Source organism: Selaginella moellendorffii, unplaced genomic scaffold (assembly GCF_000143415.4).
Source record: "Selaginella moellendorffii unplaced genomic scaffold, v1.0 SELMOscaffold_109, whole genome shotgun sequence".
In the NCBI taxonomy this organism is placed as follows: Eukaryota; Viridiplantae; Streptophyta; class Lycopodiopsida; order Selaginellales; family Selaginellaceae; genus Selaginella; species Selaginella moellendorffii.
Genome location: NW_003314370.1, coordinates 283,000 through 293,222, shown reverse-complemented (window position 1 = coordinate 293,222; position 10,223 = coordinate 283,000). Strand labels below are relative to the sequence as shown.

Sequence of the window (10,223 nt, the reverse complement as noted above, 5' to 3'; positions counted from 1 at the left end):
GCCAGGTCACAGTTAGTGTCAGGCATGAAATCTCGCTTGGCGGTGGCGATGGCGATGGAGCGCGATCGGCAATGACGGTGAGTCAGGGATCACGCGTTTCAGATCTTCCGATGGCTTCTCCGGAGTAGGCAATGCGCCGCTAGGGTTTTCCAAAATGTGAGCGCGGCAATCTCCAATGGCCAGGATCGAGAGCCGCGAGTTCTATCATGACGCCATCGACGAGGAGACTAGAACAGCGGACAATAGGGCGAGCGGGGAATTCTCACAGGACAGTAGTGCTGATTTGGAGCACATTCCATTGGAGGAGGTTTTCCAGAAGCTTAAGTGCACCAGGGATGGGCTTAGCACGGTGGAAGCTGAGATCAGGCTCAAGCTCGTTGGTCCCAACAAGTTGGAGGAGAAGAAGGAGAATTTACTGCTTAAGTTCCTCACTTTTATGTGGAATCCACTGTCTTGGGTGATGGAGATCGCGGCTTTGATGGCTATCATCCTGGCCAATGGAGACGGAAGGCCGCCCGACTGGCAGGACTTTGTAGGAATCGTTGTTCTTCTCTTCATCAACTCGACCGTGAGCTATATCGAAGAGCAAAACGCTGGGCAGGCCGCCGCGGCTTTGATGCAGGCACTGGCACTTAAAGCTAAAGTTCTAAGAGATGGGAAGTACGAGGAAGAGGACGCCTCCATCCTCGTTCCCGGAGATATCATAACTATCAAGCTTGGTGATATCATTCCAGCTGACTGCCGCCTGCTGGAAGGAGACCCTCTTTCGATCGATCAGTCCGCTCTCACAGGTGAATCCGTGGCAGTGACCAAGAGACAAGGTGACGAAGTTTTCTCGGGTTCCATTTGTAAGCAGGGGGAGATCGAAGCAGTGGTGATTGCAACTGGTGTGAGCACGTTTTTTGGGAAAGCAGCACACCTCGTAGACAGCACTCAGCGAATGGGACACTTTCAAAAGGTTCTTACGAGAATTGGAAGCTTTTGCATCGTCTCGATAGCGCTGGGGATGATCATCGAGATTATAGTCATGTACCCGTGCCAGCACTGGAAGTACAGGGATGGAATCGATGCGCTGCTGGTTCTGCTAATAGGAGGGATACCGATCGCCATGCCAACTGTGCTCTCCATCACAATGGCTGTAGGATCCCACGGGCTGGCTAAGCAGGGAGCGATAGTTAAAAGGATGACGGCTATTGAAGAGATGGCGGGGATGGATATCTTGTGCTCGGACAAAACAGGAACTCTGACGTTGAACAGGCTTACAGTTGACAAGAATCTCATAGAGATCTTTTCGGATAAGGCGGACAAAGATACGATCTTACTTCATGCGTCGAGAGCTTCTCGCGTGGAGAACCAGGTAACTTATACTCGGATTAGAAGTTTTCAGGGTGCTATAAAGATGCTGTTTTGCAGGATGCTATCGACCTCGCCATTGTAAACATGCTTGGAGATCCAAAAGAAGCAAGGGAAGGAATTCAAGAGATACACTTCATGCCATTCAATCCAACTGATAAGCGTACTCAAATGACTTACCTGGACACGCAAGGGCAAATGCATCGTGCATCCAAGGGTGCTCCCGAGCAGATTCTCGACTTGGCCTACAACAAAGAACAAATTGGACGCCGGGTGCATGATATCATTGAGAAGTTCGCGGAGAGGGGCTTGAGAACTCTGGCTGTGGCGACGCAGGTACGCTGATAGTTCTCACAAATCCACCACCTTTTAACACCGTCTTTAGCAGACTGTTCCAGACAACGATAAGGATAGTCCAGGTGGCGACTGGGACATGCTGGGCCTCGTTCCACTCTTCGATCCGCCCCGCCACGATACCGCAGACACAGTGAAGCGAGCTCTAGAGCTTGGAGTGAACGTGAAGATGATAACCGGAGATCAGCTAGCTATTGCCAAAGAAACTGGGAGAAGGCTGGGCATGGGAACCAACATGTATCCAGTCACTGCATTATTTCCCGGCGGGGCTGGACGTGACCCAAGCTTGGCCAGTGCGGACGAAGGGGAGCTCATAGAGCACGCAGACGGGTTTGCAGGGGTCTTTCCAGAGCACAAGTATAACATCGTCAAGAAGTTACAGGAAGCAAAACACATCTGCGGCATGACAGGCGATGGAGTGAACGATGCTCCTGCTCTGAAAAGAGCTGATATCGGGATTGCTGTTGCCGACGCGACGGATGCTGCTCGTAACGCCGCTGATATTGTCTTGACACTCCCTGGTAAGTTCTTTGTTTTTCTTCTTTCGATCCTTTGTTAACAAAATGTGGCTTGCAGGCTTGAGCGTCATCATCCATGCTATCTTGACGTCCCGCTGCATCTTCCAGCGCATGAAGAACTACACCATCTACGCCATCTCAATCACCATTCGTATCGTCCTCGGTTTCTTGCTCATGGCGCTGATCTGGAAGTTCAAGTTTTCCCCGTTCATGACGCTTATCATAGCCATCCTCAACGACGGCACCATCATGACAATCTCGAAAGTACGTTCTGGAATCGCTCCACCCGTTAATTCCAAGCTAATAATGTCGCAAGGTAATTAATCCCCGTGCTGGACTCTGTTGCTCGGTCTAACTTCACTTTTTTGCAGGATAGAGTGAAACCATCCATGGAACCAGACAGTTGGAAGCTCCCGGAGTTGTTTGTGCTCGGTTCGTGCCTCGGGACCTACCTCGGACTGATGTCCGTCCTTTTCTACTGGCTCATACACGAGACGAACTTCTTCCAAGACCACTTCTCGGTGAGGTTGATCTCGGGCCACGTCAAACAGGAAACCGCTGTGATCTATCTGCAAGTCAGCGTGATCAGTCAGGCACTCATCTTCGTCACTCGGTCGCGGAGCTTCTCGTTTTTGGAGAGACCCGGGGCGATGCTGATCGTCGCCTTCCTTGTTGCTCAGCTGGTGGCGACGCTGATCGCAGTTTATGCCGACTGGGGATTTGCAGGAATCAAAGGCTGCGGCTGGGGCTGGGCCGGAGTGGTATGGTTGTACAGGTAAAGCTCGCAAGCGTAGTTCTTCCTTGTTTTCTTCGTGTCTAACTTCGTCTCATTGCTTTGCAGCGTCGTCTGGTACTTCCCTTTGGATCTTATCAAGTTTTTGGTGAGATACATCTTGAGTGGAGCAATGTGGGACCTTCTCACGGAGAGGAAGATCGCTTTCACTCGTCAGAAGAACTATGGCCGTGAGGCGCGGCAAGCTCAATGGGCTGTTATATCTGGCCATGCCGCGGCTCCAATGACGCAAAGGCTATCTCAGTCAGGGGCTGCTGGTGTTGCTGGGCCTGCCGATCTTGCGGAAAAAGCCATGAAGAGAGCCGAGATTGCGAGGTTGGTTTTCCTCTCGTGCTTTGTTTCTTTGTTTCCTTAAGTTATATGCTCTTCTCGTGTAGCTTTAAAGTTATCTTTAAGTTCACTGATCTTTTTGTCTGTGACAGATTGAAAGACCTTCACGTGGTTAAAGCGCATGTCGAAGCAGTCGCTAAGTTGAAAGGTCTGGATGATCTCGCAGTCCAGCAAAACTACACGGTATAGGTATGCAAGTATTGAGCAAAGTTTCCATTTTGTTTTGTATTCACTGTTTTCCCTGAATGAATTGGCATCCCTTTCGGATGTGTTAAGTCAAGACGAGCTCTTTCTTAAGCAGGTGGTTCACCACATCCTTCACGTTGCGCTTGTTTCGAAGGTAGAACTCGGCACGAAGGATTTGCTGCTCCTCGGAGCTCAAATCGCCGTGAATTCCCTGCAAGAGCTGTAAGACCGATGCAAGCAAAAGCTAGTTTGGAACCACTTACAGTTCTTTCAAGCCGGTCGCCCACGACGTGATACATGAGGATCCCCGCCGCAACAGAGACGTTAAATGAGTCGACCATTCCTACCATCGGAATATGGCACTTCACATCCGCCAATGCAAGAGCTTCTTCGCTTGTTCCACTGCTCAAAAACGTTCACCGATTAAGAAAGAAAAACAAATACCACTTTCTTTCCATACTTGTGCTCGTTTCCAAAGATCACTGCTGTTGGAATCGTCCAGTCCAGCTCGTGTATAGGTACCTGTTAAAACGTATAGAATAGATTGACGAGCTTTCTCAAGCTTACCGTGTCCGCCCCCATGTCAGTCACAGCAATCCGATATCCTCGCTTCCGTAACACTTGTACACACTCGTTTGTGTTCTCCCACACTTCAACATCCAGCCATTTCTCGGCACCCATGCTTATGTTGCGAGCTTCTTTGTATCTACAAGAATAAAACACGCGTGAGAACAAAGAAAGAAAATAACAGAGAGAAACTCACCTTTTCTGATCGCTGTTAGCGATCACATGTACCGACTGGAGTCCAAATGCCTCGGCGGTTCTAAACACGGCACAGATGTTGCCAATGTCGAACAAGCCTTCGACCACCGGACAAATCGAAAACGTCCTGTTGGCGATGATCTGATCAAACTTTTGCTTGCGATCGGCCGCAAACATGGGATCCAAGGTTCCGATCACCATCTCGCTGCTGATGCGTGTTTGCTCGTCCAGGTTAAACTCGTCCTTGTAAGGAAACCAACACTTTCTGGCTGGATCTGGAAGTCCGCCAGCAAAGTCGCTGCTTGAGAGCAATGGATGTAAACAACACATGAGACCAAGCTCATGAGACCAGAGAAATCACTACAGTCCATTCCATTCGCATAAATTCATATCGTGCTTGAAAGTTTCATCCAGGGCTAGTCACTCATTCGCATTCAACGTGCTTAAAAGCTCATCCAAAGCATCAGAAAAATACAACCACATATGATCAAGCTCAGAAATTTCAAACTTCCATCCACACCGAGCAAATGGAAAATCACTAGGAATTCCTTGCAATACGCGAGCGATCTTTCATCACATACCTGGCGCCAATCGATCCCTGGACATCCAGAATTGCCTCGGCTCCCTCTTTTTGCTCTCGATCTGGACCACGCACACCTTCCTACTCGGCTTCCTGTGCAAGAAGCGCTCGCCGTGGCGCTTCCACGATCGAATCGTCCTTACGCCACTGAAAACCCCGGGATTGGCCGCGGCGGCACTCGACGCCATAGCTGGAGCGCTCTCAAGGAAGAAAATATAGGGCAAACGAGAGGTTTGTATTAGCAAAGCGAGGGCGTAGTACATTCCACATCTGGTGGACTATTATGGAGCGGAATGGTGGTCGGGATGAACGGTGAAGATCGCCATTCCTTATTCGCGGGGAACCGAAACCCCTGCCAAGATCGAGCACGGTGAGCCATCGATTTGGAGAGAGAAGGAAGAGAATTCGCCTACCAGCACACTTGTAGTTCTTGGGCACGTATTTCCCGAAGTTACATTTCTTGGGGAGGATCACCGCCTTGGCTATGTTGATACTAGGGATGGCTTTCTTGGCGCTCTGGACGAGCGTGCACAGACATGCCGGCTTCTTCACGTATTTCTGGATCAGCGAGCAGCAACTCGCGGTCGGAGCGGTGTTGCCGACCGCGGCGGGGATGCAGCTCGCCAGGGCGAGGTAATTCGTGCAGGATTGGGCGCTGGAATCTGCCGGGAGGAGCGCGATGCACAGGATTGCAATGAGCAGGATCGCGATTCCGGATCGAGGCGGCGCCATTGCTCGATCGATGCTCGAAATATTGCTAGAGGAGAGGAGAGAGGGAAGGGGAGATTCAAGAATGGGGATCGAGAGAAGAGCTGCCCGATGGATCTCACTGCCTAGAGGCTCGCTCTTATACTGATCGACATGGAGAGGGCTTCTGGCATAGATCGGTGCGAGGAAATCGCGATGAGTACACCATCCCGTGAATAAGGTACTGCTTTTCTCGGCGTCACAAGAAAGGCGACGATCATGGCACAGGCAAGTCAAGTTATCTTATTGCATGAATTTGTTCTCTCTCCCTCTCTTTTCTCTGGTCACAGTCATAGCACTACACACGGATTTCTTCCCTTCCCTCTCTCTCTTGCTCTCTAGAAGCTCTTCCATAATTTTCTTTTCCTAGATTGCTCTCTAGCGATGCTTAGCTAACTCTCTTTTTTTTTTTTTCTGTTCTTCTAGCTAGATGGAATGGGAATTCCAGCGCACGAGTAGCCGGATGGAACTTGGACGTGGCACTTGGCCGGGATGGAGAGCGCGGCCTGGAGATTGAATGGCAACCCGGTGGACTGCGCTGCGTTGCGTGCCGCGAGGAGCATGGTGCACAGGCAGTCCGGTGCGTTTTGGTACTGCCGGATTCTGTTGCAGCACTCGCCAGACGGGGTGGCGCTTGGATCGCTGGCCGCGTTCTGGCAATCCAGGAGCTGAGTCCAGTCGCTGCAGGACTGCTGCTGGGCGATGGAGATTCTCCACTGCGCCGCAGCGGCCACAAGGAAGAACAGGATAAGCACAAGCTTGGGCATTGCTGTTTGAGAAGATCAGGAAGCGAGGTGTTGGAGGAGGCAGTGGGTCTCTGTTTTTATACAATGGCAGTGGCATCTATTCGAAGCGAGAACACATGGATGGAGTGAGAGCTCCATTCTGAGCAAAACGACTTGCTTTCTGTTTCTATGCAGCCTCCGTCAAACTCTCTCTGACTGGCCATGTCACCAGTGAATATTTTGCCACGTGGCCTGGAAGACGGCGTGGATGCTCTATCATAAACAACTTTCAGTCAAAAAAAGTGGGAGTTGCACAGCTATATTCAAAGAAGAGGAATGAGAAGGGAGGAAATGCTCCTTGGACAACAAAAGAGACTAACCAAGCAAGCAGAGTGAGACTGGAGAGAAGAAGGTGGACAAGATGGAGAGGAGAGTATAGAGAATCAAATCTGCTTTACTCTCCATATAACCATCCGCTGTAGCATAGTCAGACTCGGTCCCTAACAGGCCATTCTTGCTCAAAGAACTTTGGTCCTCCAGATTGCGCTCTGTATTCCTGGACTTCACTGCCCTATCCGGAACAAGAGGACCTGTTCTTCCCTGATCCGGCATTTGGATTGAAGGCAACTCCCTGTGATGACGCTGAGGTCACTCAAGTGGAACACATCATGGATCCTTGCTGTTGTTGCGAGATGCAATCTGTAGGTCAATTCATTAATTGCTTTCACCACCCTGAAAGGACCGAAGAAGCGGGGTTGCAACTTGGCTCTTCCTTAAGCTTGCCCAGGGTGTAACGTTCCAGGCAGAACTTGACATAAATGTAGTCTCTTGGCTCAAATTACTTGTATGATCGATTTTGGTCCACAAAGAACCACATGGTAGTTTCTGCCGACCCAAGCCTTTGCTTTGCCATGCTTCTTCCACTTCTCAGAGATGCTCCTCTACATCCTCCTTTCGAGGCGTTATATGGTTGGCCAGTCTTGTTACCGTGGACAGAGGTCGACACCACGTTGCCGCAGACATTCCCAGGGAAGCATGTTGCATGGAGTTGTAAGCAAACTCGCCATTTCACCCAATTGCCCGGTCTGTCCAAAAAATATCCACGAAGGAACGTTTCCATTGTGTGATTCACCCTCTAAGTCTATCTGTTAGTTTGAGGGTGATAGCCTAAAACTCAACCTTGTCCCCACGGCCTCAAACAACAATCTCCAGAACTTGCCGAGGAACTTGGAGTCCCTGTCAGAGATAATCTCCCGGTAGCGGACTATCCCCTTCCAGAAAAGCTCTGCCACCTTCTGAGCGTTTGCTGTGGTCGTTAATGGGACGAAGTGGCTGACCTTCGTGAAGAGCACCATATATAGATCTTGGCAATCCTGAGATGGAAATTGACGCGAAGGGAGCTCGGTACTGACGACCCGCTGCTGAACGACGTGATATCCCTGTAAGAAGCTGGGACACTGGCTTCTCGAACATGCAAGACAGTGCAAGAAACAGAGGCGCTGGATTGAAAAGCTTCAAGCTTTTGATTTATCCATCGAATTTCGACCGGGCAAAACAAACGTCCCGATGTTGAGCTGCTGTTGTTCCAGCAAAAATTTGATACTGTAATGGTCTGTGCAGAGCGTGAAACGAGTCGGCAAGAGATCATGATGCCACTTCTCGATAGTGTGGATGACCGCAAGCATTTCTTGCTCATAAGCCATGTACTGAAATGCACCAACTCTCAAACGCTATGATCCCTTGCTCCTGTCTGAGCACCGCCCCCGTGCTTGCATCTGATGCATCAGTCTCCACAAGAAATGGACGAGAGAAGTCCTAGAGCTGGAGAATCAGGGCAGCAAAGATTGCTGGTCATTCCCTTGTGACCGCTCATCAAGGAGTGAATGCTGGTGGCCAATGTCAAGATCACCATGTCCACATTTGCTGCACTCCATTCCTGTTCCTGAACTCAACACCAAACTCATGTTGATAGTTAGTCCCCAACCAAAAGAAATTCTGATGTCCTCTACAAAAAAATTAACTAAATGTGATTAATTAATGGATTTGCAGGAGAGAAAATACAAAAAAATGCCCTAGGTATAATAAAAAGTAACATTAGAATGATGTTGGTGCTAAGGAAGATGAAGTTCCAGATGGTTGTGATAATTAATATTAGAGAAAGGAGGCTTGAGTCCATGGTTCTCTGTACTTGCTCATTAAGTGTTATTTGAGTTTTAACTCTACAAAGATTGAACACCCACTCCTGTAATTGTCATGACCTTCATTGAAACATAGGAATTAACAATCTGGCTTGGCTGTAGAAGCATTGTGCTGACCAGAACAAAGCTTTGCAGGAAGTATAGACTAGAACCCTTGGTCCTAAACACACATATACCGCTCTAGAAGGGTGCAATGAATAAACTTGCCACTCAAGCCATATAGCATGGAATATTTGACATATCAACCTGATGATGCTTCCTTAATCTTTCATTGACACAGTCTAGTCGCTCTTTACTTGCCAGTGGCAGCCTCATGATGCGAAAGAAGTGTGTGCACGTGACCCAGCCTTGCAACACATTGTAGATGCCAAAATATGATCTCTAAACACACTCACTCTAAAGTACTCGGGACACTAATAAAAACACACTTACCAAGTAGACAGGCCATCGAATCTAGAGTCTGTAGGGATAGATCCTCTAATGACCATGTGGAGCAGGAGTGGAGCAAACAAGTACAACAGCTGTTCAAATAAAAAAACCTACATCCACAAAACAAATGTGAACACATTCCAATCCAAGCCATACTCAAAATGCTCATAAGAAACAAAACACTCTCTACTCTAGAGCATACTCTAAGAAATGTTGTTAAATGCAGAATCCTAAGGGGAGGTTTGGCCTAACCCTCACTCCTTGTTACTTTTTACTTTTATTCTCTAGCTCCGAGATTTTTAGGACTCTTACCCTTGACCAAGATGCAAATTTCATTTGCATCTTTACATATTGGTGGATTCCCTTCTGGAATCTCCACTAGCACACCTCTAATCTTGTGATATAAAGTCTTGTTAGGAAGATTCCCCTCTGGAATCTCCATTGCTACACTAACCTCAAACCCATAGCACTGGTTCATAGGAAACCACCTCCAAAGGATTCTCCTTCTGAATTGCATCTCTAGCTCTTGTTACTTGGACATGATCCCTTATTAAGTTGCACATAAATACCTTGAGAAGCATTTTTGTCTCTAATATTTGCCTCTCAAACTCCTATGTTTCCTCCACTAGTAGCTTAATTTGACGCTCTACAATGAACATCTACTCAATCTCCTACTTAACCTCCTAAGATTCCCTCAATTGAACTGCTAAGGCCTTGAACTATTGCTCCAACTCACTAATGCATGCATGCAAGCAAGCTTTATCATGAGCCTCTACCTAGTCGAGACAGTTTTTAGCTGCCCGCTTTCCACAAGTAACTTAGAGATGACATCTTTCTAGCACCTCATCTTCGTGCACAAGATGCTTCCACTAGCATCCAAGTCTCATATATGCATGTCAAAGGGCAATCCTCATCCATTTCCCACACCTCCTATATCAAAATCCTAGCATGTCCTATGTTCCCCCACAACTGGGAAAACCACTAATTGAGGAGCTTTAACCAATTAACAATCTCCTTTGCTACCTGTTGTGAGACATCTTGGCACATTCTTAGTGTTAAAATTGCATAGTCAAAAGAATCTCTTGTCATAGCTCTTTCATAAGCATCCTCCCATAAAAACAACCACTACCTTACATAGGCTTGCCTTCTCCATCCCAAAGCTTTCATAACTATTGCATAGAACCACTAATCAATAGCCCCATAACTACTAGCCAAGTTCTAAATATAATTCCCCAGGTGGGTGTATGC

General features: G+C 48.2%; 3 protein-coding genes across 3 annotated transcripts; 1 reads left to right on the top strand and 2 right to left on the bottom strand.

Moving 5' to 3' along the window:
- The first annotated feature begins 36 nt into the window (after positions 1–36).
- LOC112342465 (plasma membrane ATPase-like) lies at positions 37–3,628 on the top strand. Its single transcript, XM_024664325.1, has 7 exons — positions 37–1,357; positions 1,414–1,689; positions 1,742–2,228; positions 2,284–2,489; positions 2,597–3,000; positions 3,067–3,333; positions 3,441–3,628. Exons 1-7 carry the CDS (start codon positions 176–178, stop codon positions 3,535–3,537), a joined length of 2,919 nt encoding a protein of 972 aa, XP_024520093.1. The 5' UTR covers positions 37–175; the 3' UTR covers positions 3,538–3,628.
- LOC9631545 (tRNA (guanosine(18)-2'-O)-methyltransferase) lies at positions 3,549–5,085 on the bottom strand. Its single transcript, XM_002990452.2, has 6 exons — positions 4,878–5,085; positions 4,298–4,571; positions 4,102–4,240; positions 3,995–4,056; positions 3,798–3,936; positions 3,549–3,745 (listed from the first exon to the last, which is right to left on the bottom strand). Exons 1-6 carry the CDS (start codon positions 5,062–5,064, stop codon positions 3,620–3,622), a joined length of 927 nt encoding a protein of 308 aa, XP_002990498.2. The 5' UTR covers positions 5,065–5,085; the 3' UTR covers positions 3,549–3,619.
- Positions 5,086–5,090: 5 nt separating this feature from the next.
- LOC112342464 (non-specific lipid-transfer protein 3-like) lies at positions 5,091–5,715 on the bottom strand. Its single transcript, XM_024664324.1, has 2 exons — positions 5,290–5,715; positions 5,091–5,228 (listed from the first exon to the last, which is right to left on the bottom strand). The coding sequence occupies exons 1-2, from the start codon at positions 5,606–5,608 to the stop codon at positions 5,206–5,208; spliced, it is 342 nt and encodes a 113-aa protein (XP_024520092.1). The 5' UTR covers positions 5,609–5,715; the 3' UTR covers positions 5,091–5,205.
- Between the last annotated feature and the right edge of the window lie 4,508 nt (positions 5,716–10,223).